Source organism: Corvus cornix, chromosome 21, assembly GCF_000738735.6.
Source record: "Corvus cornix cornix isolate S_Up_H32 chromosome 21, ASM73873v5, whole genome shotgun sequence".
NCBI classification, from domain to species: Eukaryota; Metazoa; Chordata; class Aves; order Passeriformes; family Corvidae; genus Corvus; species Corvus cornix.
In genome coordinates, this window is record NC_046350.1 from 3,389,445 (window position 1) to 3,414,549 (window position 25,105).

The 25,105-nt window shown below is 50.7% G+C and overlaps 1 protein-coding gene across 1 annotated transcript in view; it reads left to right on the forward strand.

Annotated features, from left to right (window-relative positions):
- Nucleotides 1-25,105, forward strand: part of MEGF6 (multiple EGF like domains 6) — a 76,437-nt gene that overhangs the window by 2,533 nt on the left and 48,799 nt on the right. The window contains 1 exon segment of the mRNA XM_039564033.1: nucleotides 3,337-3,446. Coding sequence (XP_039419967.1) covers nucleotides 3,337-3,446 — 110 coding nt within the window.

Sequence of the window (25,105 nt, forward strand, 5' to 3'; positions counted from 1 at the left end):
AAGGTGTCCTTGCCCATGGCAGGAGGTTGAAACTAGATGATCTTTGAGGTCCCTTCCAACACAAACTGTTCTGTGATTCTATGAGCAGGGGACAGAGCAGTTCCTTTACACTTTGATATGAACAGTCCCATGAGCAGAGATGTGGCCCTGACCCCACAAACTGCCAGTAAGGGGTGGAGCTACTTCACTGCTTCTTGGCTCAAAGCAGGAGACCACGAGAGCTTGGTAAACCCTTTGGACATTTTGCTGGAGGGGCTTCTGGTTCAGCCTGGCACTTCTGTGATGCTCAGAGTTATTAAGCTAAGAAGGAATTTCTGAAGAGAAGGTCTATCCATTGTTTTTATTCTGAAGGAGCTTTGTCCTCGTGGTGGGCTGTTTCCCGTCTTCAGACAATGTATGGCATCTGTTTCCTATGACCCAGGCACGTTAATGGAATGGCTTATTCACATCACGTGCACTATTCCTGTACTTTTAGATGTCTCCTCCTCAAAGCCCCTCAGTGCCTCTTGTCTCACAGAGCTGATGGCGGGAGCTGGGGCCAAGTGAGGGTTATTGGCTCAAACAACAGCAGATGTGGCCGTGGTGCAGGGGATGGGGTGGTGCAGGACCACCTGTGAGGGCAGGGACTGCTGGGGTGGTGCTCAGCAGGATTTGCTGCAGGGTCACCACCTTCCTTTCACTCCATGAGCTGGACCATGCTCAGACCCACGTCAGAAGAGCAGAGTTGGGCTTGCACAGGTGAGCACAGAGTTGGAACATACCCTGAGTTCTTGTCCACCTATCATAGCATCCCTTGAGTTCCCAGCTGGCCAGAGCTGGGAGCTCAGGCAGGAGGCCCTGCGGAAGGAGGGCTCTGGACATGTGTTACAGGACAAATAATGAACTTTTCTTACCTAGCCAGCAGCCAAACCACAACATGCCCAAGCTGCTTCCGTCCTCCACCTGCTTTTCCGGCCTCATTAGGCAGTTACAAGCCTTTACAGAGTACAAATGATAGTTGTCTTTCAAAAAAACATCTTGGACTCAAGACAGCTTTTAAGTCCTGACTTTAGGAATTCCTCCTAACCTGTAATTGCCAGTAATTACCCTGGTGATGAGATCTGTGTCCTGGTAACAAAGGAGCAAACAGAGTCTGACTCTTGGTTGTGTTTTCAGGGAAGGCTTTGAAAGGATGGGTGCCCTGTCTGCTTTGACTTCAAAGGCTGGGAGCTCTTCAGCCCCAGCAGCCCCTTCAGCTCCTTAAAGGATGGGTTTGACATCACAAATCAAGGGATTGAAATGAAATAACTTTCTGTTCTGCTTCATTACAAGTATCAGAACAGCCCAGTGCTAAAACTGTTCCTGTTGGAAACACAGAGCGGAAGCCACTGAGGGATTTCACCCCAGGAGTTGTGAAATCCAGACAGGGAAAGCACTATCAGCAGAGCATTCCTTGGGCAAGGTTTTGTCCCAGATCCCCTCTCTCCAAACTTGTGGGAGTTCCCATTGCAGCAAGCTTTTCCAAGAGCTGGGAGCTGTCCTGCCAAGTTCCCTTGTGCCAGGCAGCTGAGGCAGTGGAGCGCGCGGTGTCGGCGCTCACAGGGATGCTGGAGCTGCTCCAGTTGGACCAGCTCTGGCAGCGTGGGGCTCAGGAAGTGTATTCACAGCTCCAGGATCTGGCCTGAAATTGGCCTCGGTGTCCCTGAGTTCCTGGAGGTGACTGGGAAAAGCAGCATCTGCTCAGTTGGAGCATCCTCGGGCTGCGTTGCTCCGTGTGCCTGGCAGAGGGATGGGTTTGCTCCCGGCTGTGCAGCTTCCCAGTGAGTAATGACAGCAGGTAGCTTTGCTCAGCCCTCCATAGCCAAGCTTGAAGGAATCACAGTGCTATCCCAGAGGGGCTGGAAGGGGATTTTCCAGCAGCAGGACACAGCAGGATTTCCTGGGTTCCATTAGTTCTGGCTCATTCCCCGTTTTCTGCGCCAGGGATTCCTTAAAACAAAGGAAAAGAGAAACACTGAAGATAAAGTATCTCCTGTGTGGCTCTTTCCCGTCTGCAGCACCCAGATACCCAGAGGCACCGAGGCTGTCACAATATTTGCCTGTCCTTGAGAGCTGCCTGGACCAGCTGAAGGGTCTGGAGTGTCCGACAGAGCCGCCCAGGAGGGTGGGACTGAGGCTGCTCAGGGCACTGCTGGGGCACAAGGAGCTCTGAGCTGTCCTACATCACTATTTCTACCTTTTCCTCCCCATTCCTGAGCCTCCTTGTCATGTTCACACCACCCTGCATCCAGCATCTCCCCTTCTCCTTTCCGCTGGGCTGGGCTGGAGAGAGCTCCTGGTACCAAGAGGATCCTGGTGGGCTGGAGCCTGGTGCCTGTGAATTGCTTTCTCAGCTGCTTCTGGAGCACAACAGTTTCCTTCATAATTTGTTAACAGCTCATACAAAACCAAAAAAAAAAATTGGTATCTGCTTTTATTTTCCTCAGCTGTGCTTCCACATTGGCACGCAGGAGTCGCAGAAGGTTTCCTTCCCGGGAATTAACAGTTCACTGTTATTTGGGGTTTTTTCTGTAGGAACATTCAGACAAAATCAAACAACTCGACTAAGTTAGGATAAATATTTTCAGTGGACATGCACAACACATCTGCTGTGCCAAATATTTGTTGTTGTTTGCCTGATTTGCTTTGGTGGAGCAGTTTCATGTTCTGCCAACGGAGCTTTTTAAAAATCGGCTTCAGAAGTATTATCTGTGTTTCAATTCTCACAAACACACAACACCAAATTTCCGGGGAAAAAATGTGTCGCTTTTATTTATTTACGCTTCAGATCAGTCCCTGCTTTACTCCCCCAGCTCCCACCCTGGAGGGAACTATTGGGAGTAGTTAAAGGGACCCTCAGTGTTCCCTTGCCAAGCTGTGGAGCCTTGCTGTGTCCAACACAGCTCTTGGAGTAGCTTGGTGTTGCCATCAGGGTTGTGTCAATTTTTTAGCTCGCCAGCCCCTTAGAGACACCTGCTCCTGCTCACTAAAGCAGGAACACCTGTTGTTAAAATTTACATTTCCTTTGTGAGCAAGTAGTGCAAGAGAGGAGCTCAGAGCTGAGAAATAATCTAGAAAAGGAGAAAAAATAATCTGGGGTGCCATGAAAACCTGGGTGTTGTCTCTTATGTTCCTAATTAGAGCAAATTAGGAGTGTTTTCTTAGCATCAGTGATCACTGCCAGCCCACGTGGAAAACAATGGCAGCACGTTTGCAAACCCAGTTCCTCGCTTTGTTTGCACCTGCAGCTACAAATTCTGCTCTTCCCGGTTTCCTTGTCCTGCGGGAGCTTACCTTGGCGGGGTTTTTGTGTTTCAGGGTTGTGTATTACACGGGCTACAGGCAGGTGTACCAGCTGAGGTCCCAGACCACGTACAGGTGCTGCCCAGGGTGGTCTCAGCTCGCAGGGGATGCCGGCTGCCTGCACCGTGAGTGTCGCTCTCCTCGGCTCAACTTCTTTGCTTTTGGCTCATTTCAAGTCCTGTGCCTGCAGAAAATGCTCTAAAAATGTCTTTAAATGTCTTTAAAAATGTGCTGAAAAATAACTGTCATGGGGTTTTTTTAGTTTCATTTTTTTCTGGTGGTATTATTATTATTATTATTATTGTTTCCTTCTGGCTTCTTGGGAAGTGCTGCCTGTTGCTTTCCATTTTTTGAGAATTTCCACATTGCTGCATGAAAGGGTTTCAGGGTTCCAGCCGTTCATCCACTTGCCAAATGCTACTACATGTTTCAAATCAAGCCCAATTTAGTGTTTCCAATGGCGCCACTGGCAGAAGCTCTGGAAGCTCCTTTGAGAAGGTGTGTCAGGGGCTGGGTTTGTTATTTTAAGACTGGCTGAGTTTGGAACTGCCCTGTGAGAGGTTTGGGATCCTGCATCCCTCCCCTTGCCTGCTCCCTCCCGTATCCAGAGGGTGAGCTGGGCTCAGGGTGCTGATTTTGCAGTGTCAGCCTGGAGGAGGGGACACACAGCCCCAGAGGAAGGGGTGGCACTGGTCAGGTCTGGGGTGGAGACCCAGAACTTGAGGCTTTGGGATTCTGTGGCTGGATTCCTGCTCTCTCCCAGTGCAATTCCCTGCCAGACAGAATTCCCTTCCCCCAGCTGGGGGGGAAGCTGCGAGACGTATTCAGGTTTGCACATGATGGGGATGTGCAAATATCAGCCTGTAAGATGATTTTATGCTGTTGTTGCAGAAGACAGATGCAGCTTTATCCCTGTGGGCCCCACATTCCCTATTTCCCTCCAGATTCTCTGCCTGACACAGGAGGCAGCTGCTGTGTCACTCCCCGCTCCTTCCCCTAAACCCTGCGGCCACGTCCAGCTGGGGAAACATTTAACTGGAAACTGCTTCTGAGGTGTTGAGAGCAAAGAAAAACCTCTTGAATCGAGCCGAACTTATGTGTAGAACCAAATGTCACCTCGTGCAGAGCCCTGCATGCTCCCAGTGCTGCGGGGTCAGTGCCCTGCCTCGGTGCCTGATTCTTTTCTGATTTGGGCCTTGGAGGTGCTCTCCACGTCCCCCACAGAAAAGCAGCTTGGATTTAAGCAGTAGGCAGGAGAACCAGCAGAGCATTTGGGATCTGAGCTGCCCTGCCATCAGCGGAATCAGAGCCAGCCATGGTCAACTCCATTGTGGATTGGGATTGGGATTGGGACTGACCTCCAAGACAGGAAGATGTCTCCCACAGCTGCTTGCCTTTTGTTCTGTGAAGAGGCCGTCTGTGCCTGCCCTGGGCTTTGTTGCTTGAAGCAAAGGGTTTTTTTTTTTTTAAAAAAAGGGATAAAAAGGTGTTTTAAAAGAAACCCCCAACGGGATAAAAAGGTGTGTCAAACAACCAGTCTTTATTCTTCCTATTCCAAGCTGTGGCACAGGAGAGCAACCCACTGGGGAGAGGAAGCTCCACGGGTGCCTTGTAACCCCCTGTCAGTGAGCAGATAATAACCTCAGCTGAACTCAGAAAAGCACCTTCTGTGATGATTTTTCCTGCCAAGGAGATGAGTAATTCCACACAGGAAGGAAGCAGAGAAAAGGAAATAGAGCTGCTCAGGCCATGCTCTGAACTCATCCTTCTCACCACTGGGGCTGGGAATGGTCCTCACACGCTGCTCACTGCAGGGCTGGGCTGGAGTGAAGAAGAGAAGGACAGCCAGTCCCAAAAGCAGAGTGACAGCAGCCCAAAAACTCCTGCAGGAATTGCTGCTGGGCTGCTGGGGAGGTTGAGGCGGATCATGACCTGAAGCTGGCGAGCTCTGTCCCCGCTCAGCCCTTCAAACCCAGTTGGATACCACTGGTTTCACATGCAGGATGTGCTGTAACCTTGTTTCTGGGACAGAAAAATGGGTGTTTATGTACCCCAAGTGCAACAGGCACAACAGGGAGCTCATCTCTGCTGGCCCTCAGCACAGGCAGGGGCACTTCCAGGGGCAGAAAACAAAATCATGTTGCTCTGTGAATCATCTGAGCCCCTGGGGACAGCAGGAGAGCAGCCACCAGGTTAGGGCTGAGGTGGAGCAGTGGGAATTGTGCTCCCTTTTTCCAGACTCCCACAGGCAGCAGCTGGAGGAGCATCCCACGGGCAAATGGGACAGCTCTGCCTGGCCCCTGCAGGTGCCCCAAGCCAGGGTGTTTGTCCCCATCTCTGGGCTGTCCTGGGGAGCGTGTCTGGGCTCTGTGGAACCAAACCCTCATCCCGAGGAGCTCCTGGGTGTTGGTTTGCAGGGGTGTGATGTCTTTTCCTGCTGGTGGCTTTGGCCTTGACACCAGTGTGTCCTTCTGGAGCAGAGGAGGGGTAGGAAGGTCTGGCAGGGAGCTGTCAGTAACCATCAGTGGGGTGCTGGGGCAGGGGCACACAGCCAGGGGATTGTTTATGGATGTTGGAGCTTTCTCTGGTCGGTGTGTAGCAGTCTGGGGTCAGCCTGTGCTTGCTGCTGTGGCTCTGCTGAATGCCCCAGAGCTGTGCCAGAACATGTCAGCGGGATTTGTGGCCCTTCCTATCTGCCTCCAGAGATCATTGATCGTGTTCCAGGAGCACTGGGGAGGGGAAGGGCATGGCTGCTGACAGTTTAATTAGGGCTGTAGTGCAGTAGAAACTCTCCAGTGAGGATGTCTTGCTCTCTCTTGGGGACTGGCATCTCCTCACTGCAGGGCTCTGTTTGCTCTTTGCTGGTCATCACTTCTCCTTAAAAATAAAAATATCTAGTCGACGTGAGGGGAAATTTTCAGCATTGCAGGCTCGTGTGTAACCAGCCACGGCCTGCTGCCACCTTCTTGTTTGAACATGACAATACTGTCTAACACTGATGGTGATCCTAAACACCGTTATGAGATGGGAGGTCCCAGCACCCTCTCCCAGCTCAGGAGAGTTCTTTGGGCTCTCAGAGCTGGCCTGGTGCCTGGAAGAGGAATTTGCCTTGTTGCAGCTACTGCACTGGATGTACTCACTGTTAGCTGTTGGAGGCTGTTTGTAACAGAACTGGGGTGTCCTCCCCTTCCTCACGTGCAGCTTTGTGTGTCTGAGCTCTTACAGGTGGGGAACTGGACACTGCAGAGCTCTGGGGACAGTACTGGGAGGGTGCCGCTCTGCTGGGAGCAAATAGCTCAGAAAGAGATGGAAAATTTCACAGATACAAAGATCTCACCGATCTCAAAGAATGTTTTTGGTCCTCTCCTTGTGTGCCCTCTGAAATGGTGACAGCTGGCCTTGCTCCTGCCACCCCTGGGGCTGTCAGGGGTGAAGGCACAGAGCCCTGTCCCTGGCAGGATTCTGTCTTTTGTCCCTTCTGCTGACACCAGAGGGTGAGGATTTGTTGCCTTCCATTGCCCTCTGTCCTGGACCGTTCATCTCTTTGGGAAGGAGAAAGGTCAGACGTCAAGGCACCCTTTGCATTTTTAGGATGGCATCAGCTTCTTTACCTGCCTGATCCCTGATAATTTAACTCTCAGACTGAGCTGCCTGGTTTCAAGTGGCCTCTGAGATTCTACTTAAATTCCACCTGGGTTCAATAACACAGGTAAAGCCCTCGGTGATTAGGGTGAGGGGCATGTCAGGTAATCTCTGTGATCTCCACTTTCAGCTGGAGATGTTGAAAAGCTGAGTCCCACTGAGTCTGGAACTCTTGATGTGAGTGGAAGAGCTGCAGCTCAGCCACCCACAGCCTGTCTGTGCTCTTGGGCCAGCTGCTGGCACCTTCAGAAAGGACATGGTGAGGCAGAAAGGCACCAAGGAGAGCTGTGAAGAGGCTGAAGAGGAGACCTTTACTAGATTTAGTGCAGGTGACACTGTCACTGTTGCAATGTGACCTGGAGAAGCTCAGCCTGAGCTGTTGGTCTGAAGCTGGTCTAAGCTGTCTTTAACTCAATTTTTTATCCAGGTGAGATCCTGCTGTCTTCTGATTTTCAGCTCAGGTGGAGGTAAAGCCTGGCCCTAGGTAAGAAGGAGATTAATGCTCGTTTGAGGAAGCATCGGGGTCTGAGACATGATGAAAACCCATGGGAGCATCCCCAGTGCTGAGCAGAAAGCAGCTGAATTGTAATTGCCTCATTAAAAGAAAAACTTCTGTTAGTCACAAACGGCCCGTGAAAGGCTCCAGGGGGAGTTACCCCACACCGAACTGGGTTTCTTTCTGCCAACTCTGCCGAGTTTCCACCTGGTGAGAAGGGAAGGAACGCACAGGGGGACCTGCTGTGCTTGCTCTGTTGACACAGCCCTGGAGCCTGGCATAACCGTGGAGCCTGACACAGCCCTGGAACCCAGCATGGTCCTGGGGGCTGGCACAGCCCTGGAGCCTGGCATAGCCATGGAGCCTGGCATAACCGTGGAGCCTGACACAGCCCTGGAACCCAGCATGGTCCTGGAGCCTGGCACAGTCCTGGAGCCTGGCATAGCCATGGAGCCTGACACAGCCCTGGAACCCAGCATGGTCCTGGGGGCTGGCACAGTCCTGGAGCCTGGCATAGCCATGGAGCCTGGCATAGCCATGGAACCCAGCATGGTCCTGGGGGCTGGCACAGTCCTGGAGCCTGGCATAGCCATGGAGCCTGGCATAGCCATGGAGCCTGACACAGCCCTGGAACCCAGCATGGTCCTGGGGGCTGGCACAGTCCTGGAGCCTGGCATGGCCATAGAGCCTGACACAGCCCTGGAACCCAGCATGGTCCTGGGGCCTGGCACAGCCCTGGAGCCTGGCATAGCCATGGAGCCTGGCATAGCCATGGAGCCTGACACGGCCCTGGAACCCAGCATGGTCCTGGGGGTTGGCACAGCCCTGGAGCCTGGCATGGCCATAGAGCCTGACACAGCCCTGGAACCCAGCATGGTCCTGGGGGCTGGCACAGTCCTGCAGCCTGGCACGGCCATAGAGCCTGTCACAACCCCAGAGCTGGCACAGCCCTGGAGGCCAGCAGAACCCTGGAGCCTGGCACAGCCCTGGAGCCTGGCATGGCCCTGGAAACCTGGCACACCCCTGGAGCTCAACATAGACCTGGAGCCTGGCACAACCCTGCACCCTGTAACAACCCTGGAGCCTGGCACAGCCCCAGAGGCTGGCACAGTCCTGGAGCCTGGCATAACCTTGGAGCCCAGCACAGCCCCAGAGCCCGACCACGTGCACCATCATGGGGCAGGCAGCTCAGGTTTGTGGCACAGGTTGGAAGGCTCGGCAGGAAATGCGTCCGGCTGACAGTTTAACTTCCCTGAGAGGCGGCTTTGCTTTGTCCATCGCCTCCTGGCTGCTGGAGGCTCATTGTTTAGTCAGCTGAAAGGCTGTGACTGAACTCCTGAACCTCTTGCCTGCTGGCTAAAGGTCCATCATGGGCTCCCCTGGGAGCCCATCTCTGCCCAGGCAGGGGGTGGCTGGGCTGTACCTCAGGGAGCCCAAACGTTTCTTTTCTTCATTGCTCGTTGTCTTAAATCAGTCTCATGTCTCCGACTTCCCGAGGATCCTGCCTCGCTGAACCCTCACAAAGGACACTGCCTGAGCACAAGGCGGTGATGCTTCCCATAATTTATTCTTTCTCTCCCGTTTCCCCGAACAGTGTCATTACCCTTTTCCCAAATTTCATCGCATTAAACTCTGTCGCTCTGAATTAGGAGCTCGTTGGCAGGAGGCCTGGAGGGCACGGAGGGGGAGCCCCGCAGCCCCCACCCTCCCCCGGGCTGGGAAGTAGGTTATTATGATTTCCACTCGGTATGTGCCAGCCTGCAGCACAGAGCAGGGAATTGTCCAGCTCATTCAGGAAATCTGGGGCACTGCCAAGAATAACACCCCTGTCTTCTAACCCCTGATTTGTGTTGCTGAAATTGCTTCTAATATTTTCCATTGTTGTGCTTTGGGTCTCGCTGAGCTGCTCGGAGAGCCGAGTGCTGCCGGCGAGTTGGGCACCCTGGAGCCAGGCTTGGCTCTGCTGGGACCCTCATGAAAATGTGGTTTCTAGGTGTTTAAGGTGAAAGATTCAGGAAAAACCAAGCCACTTTGTAATTTGGCTGGGCAGCCCATTCTGTCTTACGGTGCTGAGGCCTGCAGGAAAGGACTAAAAGAAAAGACAGCCCCTCTTGCATGACCAGAGCTGGGAAAACCTGGAGGCTGCAGCCCTGGAACACCTTGGCACACACCTGGAGATGGGAAGTTGTTCCTGCCTCGCTGTGCAGGGAAGTATTTGCAATCCACAGACATCAGGGCTCAGCTGAGCAGGGTGCTTGGCAAAGAGCTTCCCAAGTTCCAGTGCTCTGCCAGCACGGGATTGACATGGGATCACTGCAGTCCCCAGGGATACGTGGCCATGGAAAGCGACTAAAGCGTTAGATGAGAAGATAACTGGCTTTGTGAAGCAGCATTTCATCACGGGCTCATTAGTTCAGGGAGACGAGTGTTAGGGCTTCAATGCTACCTTTGTGTTATAAATAATCCTCTCTTCTGCAGGGAGGGGGTTTGAAAAATCATCAGGTCCTTAAAAGAGCCAACACTGAGGCTTGAGGATTTCGGCTCCAGTGCATGGAAGGTGCAAAGCTGGTGGTGTTTGGCCTAACCCAGGATGTCCCTGTGTGGTAAAAGAATTGATAGAAGAAAGGTCCTTTAAGCAGGTACATAGCTCTGTCTGGCAAGAGGGTGTGTTTTGGTGGCAAATGTGAATATTTGGAGAATGGCACATTCACCTAAACCTTCAGCAAACCTCCCTAATCACAAAACCTCCCCAGTCAGCACCAGCTTTGGCAGAAGGTGTTGTGTGAGCCAGGAGCAGGATTTAGCACAGAGGAGAAATCAGGAAGTCAATTGTGTTCCTGTAAGAAAAAACAGAGCCAATATTTGATGTCTGGGGGATTCAATAGTGGGAACTCAGTAGCGTGGTTATTAGATTTCCATCTACTGCAGGTTAGAACTGATTTTTCAGGCGTGACAAGTTGACACCCACCAGCTTTGGGTTCCTTTTGGAAAGGTAATCCCTGCCCTTTCCCAGCTTGGATTTCGTGTGGCTGCCTCAGACTTTTGAGTTGTCTTTGACAATTGGTAACTTTGCAGATTTATCTCCTGGTGTGCACAAGCTGTCCTGCCCCAAAAGTGCAACCCCTGCCTTGCACTGTTTCCATCTGTGATCCCTTTTTCTCTGAGTGCACAATTAGTGTTTTGGAGCCAGCGTGGGGTGTTCTGTGCCAAGAATTTTAGAGCCATTTTGGAAGCCTGCGCGGGGTGCCAGTTATAATGACACAAAATGAAATGTGTTAATCACAGACCTGCTTTTTCTGTCACTAATTAGTTACAGCTTTAGCTGGAATGGGAAGAGAAGCCAGGGGGGCTCCCAACTTGCAAATAGGAAGGAGAAGCTGCAGCCAGCACAGCCCATGTGCGATGGGGACCCTCAGTTCAGTGAGTGCTGCTGTAATTGTTGCCAGGTGGTCCCAGATTGTACGAGGGGTTGTAATTTAATCACAGCTTTGTATGTTTAGTTGGTAACTGACCTGAAGGCCCTGTGACACCATTGGTGGCTGCAGTGTGTTCCTTCCTGGGATGCATCAGCTGGAATAGATTGGTCCCCACGGCTTCTCTTAGCCCACGGCTCTCCACAGTCCAGCCTGGGCTCAGCAGAGGGTTGGGGTGGGAGAGTGGGAGCTGCTGGACCAGGTGTATCTTGCTCTGTGTCATCAGTTGATGCTCTTTGTTCCAGGTTTGCCAGGTTTTTGTGAGATGTATTCCCATTGCTCTTGGAGTTTGTAGCAGTTTGTTCAACGAAAAGTGGAAGGAAAAGAGGAGGTGAGAGAAAAAGAATGAGGAGGAGAGGAGCTGGCCGTCACTGCAGCTCTGTCCAGATCAGTGAACAGAGAGAAAATTTCATTGTCCAAATCTTTAAACAGATTCAGAGAGGAAGATGGATGCTTGTTCTGCGTCCTTACCCCCCGACAAAGCACCACACACGTGACAGTGCCCCTGCTCACAACGTTTCTGCTTTTGAGATCAGCATTTCCCAGGGGCAAATATAAACCATGAACTGCATTTCATGAGTTATGAGAAGTACACACTTCCCTGGAAAAACCATAACCTTGTTTGTGGGTTTATGGGGACGATTTGGAAAGGTGGATTTCAGAAGCCTAATTGAGCATTCTGTGTCTCTGTGTCCATTTTACACTCCGCTGGGTGAGAACAGAGAAACGTGGCTGCTGAGGCTTACTTACAGTTTAGCTCCATTTCATCCTCTGGGCCGCCCGAAGGTGACGCACGTTGGGGTAGCCAGCTCCCGGCAAAGCCCGGTGCAGAGGTGGGAGCAGCTCCCAGCAGATTGTTCCAGAAAGATCCCTCCAATTTCAACACAAGTAACTTGTATTTGTTGCCTCGAGATCTTGCATGAGTCATTTTCTGACTGTTTTACCTACTTGTTGGCTGGAAAAGCATCATCTCACCACAGCCCTGATGTCTCCTGTGAGTTCCCAAGGAAAGCTCTTAGACATCCCCCGAGGTAATTTCCTTCCTGTCCTAAATGTTGAGACTTTGTGCATTGAGCACCGCACGGTCAAGCAGAAAAAAAATCAACTTTCCCAAACGATTTGATGGTGGTTTTTTATCACTACTCAAGTGTCCTCTGGGGCTGTGGGCATGTCACCAGTGGTGGGGTGTTTGCCCTTCCGATGCTGAGTCATCCTCTTCTTCCCCCTTGCCTGTGGTTACGGCATTTGTCTCAACAGTGGGAGCTACCGAGAGGGATCCTCGCAGCTCTGTCACTGCTCCTCTGGCTTCCAGGGCCCTCACTGCCAGCATGGTAAGCAGCCCTGCCAAATTCCTCCTATAACTCCAAGCTGGAAGAGGAGAGGCTTTGGAGTGAGGGATGCCCTGATTTATTTATGTTTTATCGTCGCTGTTGTTTTATCTGCAAAGCTCCAACAATCTCCTCTCGGCTTTCGTGGTGTTTGGGGAACTTGGATGTTTGGAAAGGAAACACTTATCGTGACTTGCTGTGAAGCACAGCTCCATGCTGTACAATAGCCTTTATTCCTGGCTGCCATCCGCAGTGGGATTTGCTGGAATCAGAGAAGGAAGCTGATTAAATTTGGGTCAAACAAAGGAACCCTGGGGTCACGGCCTGTGGGGCGAGCTGGGCCCGGGGCAGCGTGGCAATGAGTGCCACCTTGGAAAGGAACGTCCTCGTATCTTTGGCCAGGCTGCATTTTGGGGCTGCTAAGCTTTATTTAATTAACCTTTGTGTGATATTCAAACTCCCTCTTGAAGGTTATTGAGTTTCCTATGTTTGGTGGCTCACAGATGTTCTGGTTTGGGGACGTGGTAGTCCACAGCAAAAAACCCCTAAAAGCTGGGATGTTCCCTGGGCTGAGAACATGTTCCTTGGGCTGCAGGGACACACGGTTGTCTCTCTCCTCCCTCTCACTGCTGGGTCTGCAAGGTCCAGGGCAGTGCTGACTGCTCACATCATCTTCAGATGATGCTGATTTATAGCAGCAAATTAAAGAGTGAGACTTCTTTTCTTTACCATCCATGAGTTCCTTGAGTCTGTTCCTTCTGAGACCCACGGTTCTGTCGTCTTTTGGAACCAGAGATGTGTGGAGGTAGGGGAGCTGACCTGGAAGGGCTGGAGAGGAGCATTTTATCAAAACCTGGGACTCCCCTAACCCTGAGTAATCAGAACCAAGGGCAGAAAGGTGAGGTGTGAATCAATCAGTGCAGGCAACACACACGTCCTCTCTTGTCCAAGCTGGTGGAGTCAGTGTTGGGTGTTTCCCTGTGCAGAACCCAAGAGGTGAAAAGCGTTTTCACATTTGGAAATGTTTAGCAATTCCCACAGTTATAATTGGCTGCAGCTTTGAAAATAAACCACACATTTTGGAGACCCCCCAATATTTTATTAAAAGGGAAATGATTGGCTTGATTTGGAGGAGAGGAAAATACTGGAGTGGCACTGACATTACCTGCCTTGCACAAGGGACCTGAAGCTGGGGCTTTGGGTCCAACACGCCTGCCAGGTTTTAAATAAATGTCTGAGATCCTGAATATCTGTTGTCAGGTCCCACTGTCCACATTTTGGCAGAGGGGAGGAAATGGGCTGTGAAAAAGGGATGGCTGAGGATACACAAGGACACAAATTATGGCTAAGCTACCTGAAGTTAAAGGAAGAAACCAGTCCAAACTCTGGTATTCTGGAGTGAACTAATTACAAGGAACAGGGAAGAATGTGGAGGGGATAAATCATTCCTTGTGCTGCTTGTCCTCAGTTTGTAAAGCATTAATTGTCCTATTGCCTCCTGGCAGAGCAAAGCCCAGCTGAACCAGGAGCATTCCTCTGCATTTGCAACCTCAAATTCTTTTCATTCTCAGGTGAATTATATTTCACACCCAGGGCAGAGATGATTCCCCATCATCCCATTCCCTGCCATCCCATTCCCTGCCATCCCCTTCTGCCAGACAACATTTTGCTGTTTCCCAAGCCCATCATTTGTAAAGGTCTGAGCATTTTCATTACCTGCAGGTGAAGGACAGATACAGACCCAGGGGACTGGGGACAGTGTTCATTTTGCAAGCACCTTGAGGAAACTTTTCTGACTTTCCAGTTTCATTTTAACTTTTGTTTCCATCCTGCTTTTAAAGAGACGTTGCCCCTGAAAAATTCCACAAGACCAGTGAAACAGCTGTATTAGCCCTAGCTTGCAAAAAAATTTTTCTTTTGTCTGTTGCTTGATGCCTTTTGTTATTTGTAGCATTTTTCAAAACCCGCAGTCCTTGCCACAGAGAATGTGATGATGGAGGATACAGGAAGGCCCCAGTCACAAGATCATCCTTCCCTTCATTTCTTACTGACTCCTGTTAATGGTTCTTTTTGGCAAATACTTTTTCTGGACAGATTTCTTGTGGAAACCTAATTGTCTGGATTCTCATCTTCTCTTTCACTGTTAGAAGTGCTCTGGGGGGTTGGCTTTGCTCATCAGTCAACATTTGTGCTGGATTTTCCTAATAGGATGAGAGGCTGCTTTGGGGAAGGACGCCTCGTCAGTGACTCATTCTTTCCTCATCTGTCACCTGTCAGAGGAACCATCCTGGTGTTTGAGGTGATGGTACCTCCTTGAGAAAGGATGGAGCTGTGGAGCACTGGGCTGGAGTGGCTCTGGAAGTGGGCAGGATGAGGCTGTTTGGTGAAAAGGACATGAAAATAACCAGTGTGAGCGAAGCTGTGATACTCCATGTGTCACTTGTCTTCAAGAAATCCGGGTCTGATCCGAATGGAACCGTTTTTTCTTGCTTGGAAAGAAATACAGACGTGTTTGCTTTAGAGGCAGGACGCTCCCTGTCCTGGCCAGACTCCTATCAGAGCTTTCAGCACGGGATATTTTTGCTGGCCAGCCCCAAGCAGCAGCAGACGGGTGTTTACCCTGGCGGGGCAGCCAGCGGTTCCCCAGTGCTCGCCTTCCAGGGTGAGGTGCTGTCCTTCCTGCTCTCCTGAGTGCTGACAGCGAGGACATTCGCTCACTCTCTGGGTTAGATCCCCTCGTGGTGAAGGCAGAGCCCTCGGTGGGGCTGTGTGAGCTCTTGCAGGAAGCTCTGCAGAGCATCGCGTGGGCCCGTCTGGGTTTCAACGCCTTTTCTGTTGCCTCTTGGTGGTTTTTGATCCTGTCACACGCTGTCAGTGTAGAAATTGGTTTTTTTTCCTGCCATCAGGTGGGCTTTGCTTTGCAGCAAACTGCGGCAGAGGTTGAGCTGGACATAATCACAGTGACCACTGATTGCTTTTGAGCTGAGGAAGCAGCCGGGTTGTCCTGAACTCCTTTTTGGTATCTTCCACCCTTGGTAGATGAAAGGGTTGTAAATGGAATATTCAGAGTTTGGGGTGAAGCTCCATTTAGATCTCCCTTTTGGGGGCTTGATGTAAATGACCTTTCAGTGCAGGCTCGTTGCTGGAAGGAGGGGATGGATGTTGGAGAGCCTGGGCTCTGCTCCAAGCCTGCCCAGCCTTCCTGGGAATCCTTGGACCACCCAGCGCTCTGGGGTCTGCTGCTGGTGAACCCATCGGACCCCAGTGAGTGCAGCAGAGCGGGACCTGTGTGTGTGGGAGGTGGCTGTGCCCGGGGCTGTGGAGGTGGGTGTAATTGCATCTCCTGCTGTAAATCAGCTGCTCGGCTTCACCCTTCGCTTACTGGAACCTCCCAGCAGAGTGGATCGTCTCAGCAACACTCAGGCTCTCGGGGCTCTGATGTGGGAACTGCGCCTTGCCGGGGGGCCGGGACCGTTCCTAATTAGCCCAGCTGTGTTTTGAAGCATGGGCCAGCCCAAGCCTCCTTTGGCTCGGCACAAAGGAGAGGTCAGCTGTGGCGAGCAGGGCCGTGATTAGTGTCGGTGCCTGGAGGCCAGCTCGGATGGCTTTGTGCCCCACCGCTTCAGGAGACCATTATTGTCTCTTTCTTTTATAGCACTGCCCTCATTTACCCAGCCTTTGACGTGCCCTCGGTGGTGCTTGATTGACGAAGGACCTGATTTCTCCTGCTAATCGCTCCGAGCTGTTCAGTTGGAAGCCTTTGGGTGTGTTAGGGCTGGGAGAGAGGGGTTTGCTGGAGACCAGAGAAACATGGGACTGTGAAACACTCGAAGTCAAAACAGGAAGGGTTTAGTCTTTGGAAGCAAAGGAAAGCACAGGCAGTATTTTCTTGGATTCAGGAGCCAGATGCTCTTTCCAAGATGGAGAGACTCGCGTGACAGCGCCGGTTCAGGCTCAGGTGACTTCCCCAGTCCAAGGAGAGCCCGGTGCAGACTTCAGAATGACGGTAGCAAGATACTGTGATCGATGCTTCCTGGGCTTGCAGTTCATGAGGCCAATTTAAAATCTGTTTTGTGGAATTAAATGGCTGCAATTGTTCTTCAGCTGTCAGTTCATTGGAGAGAATCCACAGTTAATAATACCAGGGCTAAATTAAGCAGAGCACTTCTCCAGCAGCCAAGAAGTCCAAATACTTTTATTTATAAGCAGCCTCCTGATTCACAAGGTTAGCCTTCTGCCGGGAGGGGAGAGCAGCCTGAGGCCAGAGGAGATTCCTGCTGGGATTTTCTTGTATTTTGGCTCAGGAAGGCAGTGGAACAAGGGCGGCTTGTGCAGAGCTCGGCCGCGTCCTGTGCTATCGGCTTGTCCATCAGCCAAGCGCGGTATTTAAGAGCTGGCAAACAGGTAGAGCTGAGCTCTTTGAAGAAATCTGTGAGAGGAAACAAGCCAAGGCGATGCAGGGGCGTATTCAGCTAAAAACCATCTTTTGTAAAGGGAGTTTGGAAGAAAAGAGAAAATGTGTTGGAGCTGGGGGGAACGTCTGTTGTTGTACCTGCAAAAGAAATGTCCTGGGACTTGTACCCGTGGGATGACCCCAGGTCCAATGTCCATCACCCACTTGTTGGTCAATCACAGCGCCATTCATGGCACCCACCACCGCCTCTGGCCTCCACGTAACACAGGGCAGTAACTCTGTGAATAACTGAGTAGTTCATACGATTGGAGTTTTCAGAGGTGAACTGGAGTACGGCAAGGAGCCCTTTGGATGTGTATGAAGCTGTCCAGCTCTGGCCAGCTCCATCGGTGAGTGATGGAGCACGTGCAGAGGCAAAAGAATTGCCGGCCATTCGTTTAAAGGAACGCGATAGTGGGTGAAACAGAACTGAAATCTGATGGGCTTCAGTGGATTTGAAATACAGCTGGCTTTGGTCTTTTCAAGCTTTCCTTGGGCTGAGCTCAAGAAATAAGGATTTCATGATCATTTAAAAGAGATTATCATATTGGGTGGAAGAAAAGATACGGCTCAAGTCCTTTGGATGAGTTGTAACCCTGTGCTTAGGTTTTGGCAGATAAATCAGAGCGGAATCTTTTCACTGATTTGAAACTTTACTGCTCCTTGTGTTAGGGTCTGTCAAGGGTAAGAAAACTGGGAAGGAAATGACTCCTTGTGCCACCTGAAGAAGACAAAACCCCTGCTTTGTTTTGAATGATGGGTACCTTGGGCCAAGTCATGTGAAGTGCTGGATGGCATCTCCAGAGTGCTGCATCCCCTTCCGTGAGAGCTGAAGCTCCCCGGCACCTCCCGTGATCCCTCCTCTGCTGCGGCAGCGCCGGTCCCGTGGCAGAGCCGCAGCCCCCGCTCTAATCTCCCTGCAAGGATTTCCTTGGGGCTTCCCAGCCAGCTGTGACCAATTAAACAGGGGCCGTGGCTGCAAAGCCTCAGCCACTTGCAGAGCGGAGCGAGGGCTGCTCAGGGTTTATGGTTCTGAGAGCGGCGAGGTCTGCCCGAGGTGTTTTCTTCCCGTAAACCACCCGTGGGAAGCCAGGCTTGTGAGCTCAGAGGTGAGTCAAGGGACATTTATGGAGGAGAATGGATTATTTTCCAGGCAATGTGAAATGCTCCAGTGTAACTGGACCACTGGGATCCCATCGTGTAATTGGTAATAAGAAGGATTTGTTACATGAATGCCAAGTAGACTGGATTAAAGCTGAGTTCTTGGATTGTTTCTGGAGAGGATTGAGCCCATCCCCCTGGTCAGGTAGCCAAGGACCATTCCAAGCTCACAATTCCTCACCCATTACTGGTTTCTTGCAATGAGAGAGAACATGATTGTGAGCGAGACACCGAGATCCTCAGGTCTTCAGTGAATTCACAAAAGAGAAATGACAGGCCACAGCTTAACTCCCTGACTGTGACAGAACCATCGAATCCTTTAGGTTGGAAAATACCTTTAAGATCATCAAGTCCAATCATTCACCGAATCTTCCCTTCTTTTCAAAGGATCTGCTGTAAATCAGTGGTGTGGGAGCCACGCTAGCCATGGGCACAAGGGCCAGGTTCCAGCCAAAATAGGAGGATTGGTGAGCGAGATGAGGAGTGAGGGCCAGAGCAGGAATGAGAAGCATTGCTGCAAAGCTGCCTGGAATTTGTAGAATTAATTTACGCTCAAACACACAGCCCACTCTGCAATAAATCATTGGTATGTTATGCTTTCCTTTTCTCGGTTTGGAAAGGTTGGAGAAAACATTTTTTAAAATTCATTAAGTGCTGCCTTCTCTGAGGCATCGTTTTAAAGCCGTGTTCTCTGGCAGGTGATAACATCTTCAAGCAGCCTCTGAAGTGCCTTATCCCCACCTCAGCAACTGGTTTTCCTCTCGTTTTTTCCGTGTGTGTTGTGTTTCTGTTTCCTCTCCCATGCTGCATGGGCTCAGTGCAACAGTGTAATTGGTTTAATAATTCAGAAACAATCACATGTTGAGGTTCCAGTCATTACAAATACCTTTTTTTTTTTTTTGGGAAGATGCTCAGAGAATTCCCTCCCCAGAGGTTTAATCCATGTGAGTTATATGAGGAAGGGAGGACACTTTTCATATATCCTTGATCCAAATTTCAGTGCATGCAAGTTCCTGTTGTGCAATGGAGTTTTTCTCTTGGGCTGGAGCTTGATGTTCTGAGCAGCCTGGACCCAAACTGAGTTGTTTCATAGTGGAGGAGGAAATCTCCCACTAACAACCCCCACAGAGAAATCCAGGTGGCACCAGCCAGTGAAGGAGCTTTTTATGGTCACTTTTTCCCATTTTACAAAGTTCAAATGGAAAATATTACCCTGGAAAATGGGAATCCTCCTGCATCAGTGGCACCAGGATCAAAGCACCAGCTCAGGGAATTTGTTCCTCTGCAGCTTCTTCATCATGGAATTATAGAACTACAGAGTACCCTGGGTTGGAAGGGACCCACATGAACCATCAAAGCCACGCCGGAGCTGTGTTGTCGTGACCCTGGGACTGGTTCTCCCTGCACATTCCTCAGCAGAGGAATCTGGAGGCTACAAGGAGAGTCCAGGGGACCCTCACCATTCTGGGCTGAGATTCCCCAGTCCCAGCGTGGCTGGTTTCCTCCCAGACACACTTAATTTTATGGGGCTGCCGTTTCCCGTGGCTCGGCTCGCAGACAGTGACACATGTGCTGTGTGTAACGGTGCAGCCGCTTTTCCCTTGCACAATTCAGTGTTTGTGGGACCTTTGCAGCCCCTCCACATTCCCGCTGGCCACAGGGGCACCTGTTAGACCCTCGCTCTCTGTAAACCAGCCAAAACCCAGTTTTGGAGGCCAACAGGTGTTTCTGGTTTGTGGTATGTTAATGGATGTTGATTGCCTGTCTTCCCGCCTCTCCAAGCCAATAAACCCATGGATCTGGAAACCCTCCACTCCACGCTGGAGCAGCAGGCCCGGCATGGGATGCCAAGAGGACAAGCAAGTTCCTTCTCCACGGCAGGCGTCAGGCAGGCTCACGGGCTGGGCGCTGGGGCTGCTGGCCCTGAGCTGCTCTCCGAAGTCATTCCTTTGTGGTTGACTTTCCATTTTTCCTGGAATGTTGGCTGGAAAGCCAGGCACGCTGCGGCTTTCCCGGCACTGCCATCGCCGTTGGGTTTTGTCTTGCACGGGGCTGTGCGGAGCTGGTCCAGCCCCATGAGTGGCCACCAGTAGGTTGGTGGTGGAAGAAGTTTTTGGTGGTTTTTGCCCCACTGAGGATGTCTGCCTTCAATCATGGCACCTCCACGAGGTCTTGTTGGTGGCAGAGCCACAACCTTGGTTTGAGGTGGGACCCTGCTGCAGATGGGCTCTGCTAATGCAACAACAAGTAGAATAACCTGTGTTTGCTGGTTAAAATAGGGATTCTTTCCCTTTAGAGTTTGATGTGGCTTGCTTAAAGACTGGCTAGACCATTCCCAGAGGTCCAACCCAGCTCTGCTCACCAGGAGCTGTTTCGAATCACGGATAATGGGAGTCAGTTCTGTGATTCATGGTCCTGACCTGACTGTCAGAGATCAAAGGGCCAAACTAACCGAGCCTGGTGAGAGAAAGGCAGCGGCCGGCGGGGGCTGGGCTGCCCTCACTGGGTTGAGTGGAGAAAGGGGCAGGAGGGTTCTGAGCAGTTAGAGAGGATCCGGGGATACTGTGCCTTTCCTTGGCGTGCCACTGTGTTGGGTGAGGGGTGTTGGATTTCAGCCCCGCCGATGCGGAGGCGATGGCTGCCAGATGTGTGTCATTAGAGGATACCTCTCCTTACCAGCTGCAAATTGTCCACCGCTTCCTCTGCTGTTTTCAGCAGGAGAAGCTTGAATTCCCACTATTTCCTGCCGTCTCAAGCTGCTCTTTAGCTGGTAAGTCGCGGAGCTGTGCAGCCCAAACCAGTCACGTGTGGCAAAGTCAGGCATTGGGTGTTGATTTGTATTTTTTCAGGAGCTCCATTAGGATTTGCCCAGAACATTACATTTTGCATGTAACTTGCAAAACGAATCCCTAGAAAACTCCAAGGATTTAACTGGAAGAATGCTGGAGATGGTTTTGTACTTATGTGAGAAGAAGACGTGGCTTTTCACTTTGTGGTTTCTGGTGCAACAGGATATGCTCCTGAAAAATGTGTGTTTTTAAACTGAAGAAATGGTTATAAAATAGGAATACAGAGCGCTCATGGTACAGTTAGGGCTAAATTGATTAGGAAAATGTTTTCACACTTTACCCAGGCTTTTCATCAGCAGGAATCTGAGGTTTCTGTGACGTTCCGTGTGTTTGATACCTCGCTGTAGGGCACTTGTTGAGTTCTGTGAATGCGCTGTTTTCCAGGCCCTTGGAAGCTCATTCCTTCCTGCCTGTATCTCCCAGACAGAACACTTCAGCAAGCTCCCTCCTTGAAATGGCTTGAAAGGTCTTTTTTGTTTTTTTTTTTTTTCAAACCTAGAAGAAAGGTTCATTATAAGGAAAACAAGGACAGCAATTCCCTTTCCTGAGCACTTCCTGTGGCTCTTCCCACCTGGCTCTGTGCTGGCCCTGCCTCGGGGCTGTGTCTGGCTGAGAAGGAGGAAGGTGAGAGTATTCCATGGGCTCCTAGGGCAGAGGTGCAGGAGAAGAGAGGAAAAAGGACCTGGATCTCTTCTAAGGAAAGTGTTTGGAGGTACCTGTCCCTTCCATGCCACCATCCTGGCACATTCTGTGGTTGGAAGTGCAGGATTGGCTTTGACCATTCCCAATACTCAGCGGGGAGTGACGGTGCTTGAAATGCGTGGGAGAAACAGATGTAGAAAATGAGTTTTGGGACGCAGCAGACCAGGTAATTTTTCTGGTTTAAAATGATTTCGGCATTATCCCCCTCCATACAGGCTGGGAACCTGCCCTGGATTGCACAGCAGAATAGTGACTCCTGGCAAAAGAAGACATTATTTCAGTCTCCTTTTCCCCCAGTTGCTCAGGATCTCACCTCATTAATAGTGGAGATTTTGGAATGTCAGATATTTGGCGTTTCTGGCTGTTGGAGCTGTACAATAGGTCCCTGTGGCTGGCTGTCACTGAGCCCCATCCTTCTGTGGGGAGGTGTTTGATCTGCACCTGGTTGTGCTGGGACTGACCCTGCCCAGCAAACCTCTCCCACCTTAAACAACTGCTCCTTCGAGGGGGTGAATTTCCAGTTTAAAACATTACATTTATGCTTTTTTTTTTTTTTTTTAAAACTCATGAATCTCCCCAGAAGCAAATAGCCCTGACCCTTTCATTAGAGACAAAAGGGAGTGTGTATAAATGTCTTTTGTGGCTTGGCAGTAAACTTGCTGAGGACGACATAAAACGTGCTCATTAAATGCTCTTTACCCAGCATTGCTTTTTGTTTTCAGCAGCACTGTGATGTTTCATCCCACCATTAATTGCCTAATACCAATTATGGCATAAACAAGCCATTTGCTAGTGTAACTTTTTCCATTTATTTTGCAAGGTTCTTACTCTTGACACCAACTATGCATCTGGGAACACGAGGGGCAATATTTGTGGGGTTATATAATAACAAGATTGGTGATCAATAGTTTTACACAGACCTTCCTGGTGCTCTAAATGCGACCGGGCCTCTTGAGAACCTTCCAAAACGCTCTCCCCCACTTGGATGCTTTGTTGTATTGAGCTTAATTATATGGAGACAAAGAGACTTGGAGAAGACTCTTTTTTCCCAGGGATGTGGCAGTTTTTCGGTGTAAGACACGGGCTGTCCGTTGTGAGCTGGCAGCCGAGCGAGCGGCCTCAAGGGAGAGGTGGGCATTGCCTGGGTGTCACAGACACCCCAAACGCTGCCAAGTGCCTCGAAAGACTGGGCACACGCAGAGGGGCAGAGCTGACCCCTCCTTACAGCCCTTCTGCATGAGGTCATCGTCTTCTTTGTGGCATTTCAGCTTCTGGCTCTGTTCCGGCCAAAATCTGGGAGCTGGCTGGAAGGAGCAGCAAAGCTCCAGCAATTTGAAAGGTACTGGTTTAAGATTCCTTTTGGAATAAAGAGTGTGGCTTTTGGAGCTTCCTATTGAGATGAGTGAGGTTAAACCTGATAGCTGGAACATCTGGATGTCACACTGACTGTAGCTCTCATTTCGCACTCTGGTAGCAGAGCTTTATCCTTTGTCATTGCTGCTCCTGGAAAATGGTGTCAAGCCTGGTGTCCCCAGTGAGGTGCAGAGATGGGCACTGACAGGCTCCTTGTGTTAGGAATCACAGCTAGAGGGACTCCTGAGGTGGGAGAGACTTTTGATGTTTAGCTGGAGAAATGGGAATGGCAGGTTATGGGCCTTGGCTGTGGGAAGCAGCACAGCCAGGCTGGGATGTGCCTGGAGCCCAGACCTGCTGCCTGGGGCTGTGTGGTGCTCAGAGCCATCCACTCCCCCAGTCCCTGTCTGAACCCTTGACAGCTCAGCCTGGTGCTACAGCGTTTCTTCTGAACCCTCCAACTAGATCTTGCTAAATTTTCCCCCTTGATTCTGTGTGAATCTCTCTGGCTTCATAAGTGGTGAGAAGGAAGCTCCGTGCTTTTCTCACTGCTATGCTGGCAGCAAGTCTTGGTCACTGATGTCCATTCAGAACCCACCTGCCATGGGGACGCAGCACTGAAGGTCACCAGCTCCCTGGTGAGCACAGAGCTTCCCCCTGGCACAGATTTTGCTGTGAGGAACAGCTAAAAATGGGACAAACCTGCTGGAGACACTCAAACCTCCCTATGCTCAGCTTTGGCAAAGCCTCTGTGATCTCACAGAGCTGAAGTCGCTTCAAAGGGTTGGAAACTTTGAAGGAAGTCTCTTCACCTTCTCTAGAAGAGGAATACAGGTTCTTTCCCAGGAGAGTCATCTTCCCGTCTTCCCATTAAATACAGTTTTGGCCATACAGTGGAAAAAAATCATCAAAGCCCAGCCGGCGCTCTGAGCTCCTGAAGGGAAGCCTTGGAAAGCCTTGGAAAGGCTGCCAGGCACAGTATATTTTTTATTGCATCCATTATATAATGTGTCAAAAAAGAATTCTCTGCACTATGGGGAGATATTTATAGTCCACAGGGTTTTATGGCAGGAGTGGAGTGTCTCAGGTTACCCTCGCTAAGCCGAGCCAGGCTGCTGCCTCTGGCTCCACGGGAGCAGCTCTGGGAGCCTGAGGGTGACCTGGGGAGAGGAGCAGCTCGTCTGGATGTCATTACCTGTCCCGTTACTTCAGCTCCTGAGGAACTTTGGGAGGGCCAAGCAGGAATTTGCCCAAACTCTCAACAAAATGGGCATGGCAGCAGGTAGAAACCAGTGGTGGGATGTAGGAGTGGGCAGGAGGAGGATGTCTCTGGTGAGTGGCTGAGGCTCATATTGGGCAAGGAGCTGAGGAAACAGCAAAAGATGTGACATCCATAGGGAAAAATGTATGATCTGAGTGGAGAGGGGACATTTGATGGACATACTTGGCTTGGCCCTTAACAGAAGCTGTGTGGAAGACACCTGGCACAGGTATGGGAGTACTCTGAGGTCCGTGTAAACTGGCCTCTCTTGTGGATGTTCCCCCCAGAACATTTGCACAGCCTGACGCAGCACCTCGCCCTGACCTGGCACGCACATTCCAGTGGGATGGATGCAGATGAAGAGGTGACAGATGTTACTTTGAGTCTCCTTTAGGTTGGGAAGATTCCCCAGTGGCAGTTTCCCCTGGAAGGATGGTTACCTCGCCTTGGAAGAGGCAGCTGGGAAAGCGATGAGCAGAAATGTGTTTATCCGAACCAAACCACTTGAATACTTGAGCTCAATTTTCCTCTTCTTTAAAAAATAAATACCTTAAAGGGCAGATAAAACCCTTCACAACTTTTCACGCCACGTCAAGGAGTCGAGTTCCAAAAGACCTGCAAAGTTTACAGGCAACTTTCTTATGCAACTTTTAAGTTCATGAGGATTGAAAGCCCTGACTGTGGTATTGATTAAACCTTATTTGGCAATCTGACATATTTATATTTATGAGGAGTTTAGCGGGAGCCAAGACTGATAATGCAATCGCTCTGGGGAGGCTGGCTCGCACTAAAGAGGGGGTGTCAGATTGCACATGCTGCTATGTGTGGGAATGATGCCACTGTGATAAAGTGAGCCTGTGGTCCCTTCTCCATCTCTCCTGGGACTCCCCAGAATCCAGACAGGGCACGTATGTGAGTGTGCTTGTGCATGTGGGATCTCTCCACGTGTGGTGTTGTGTTTTCCTACATCCACATGTCTTAGAAATCATCCCAGAAGTGCTTCATGCTGCCCTTCCTGCCACAGCAGGTACAGCCCTGGTCATGTATGAGGAAAACATCACAGAAT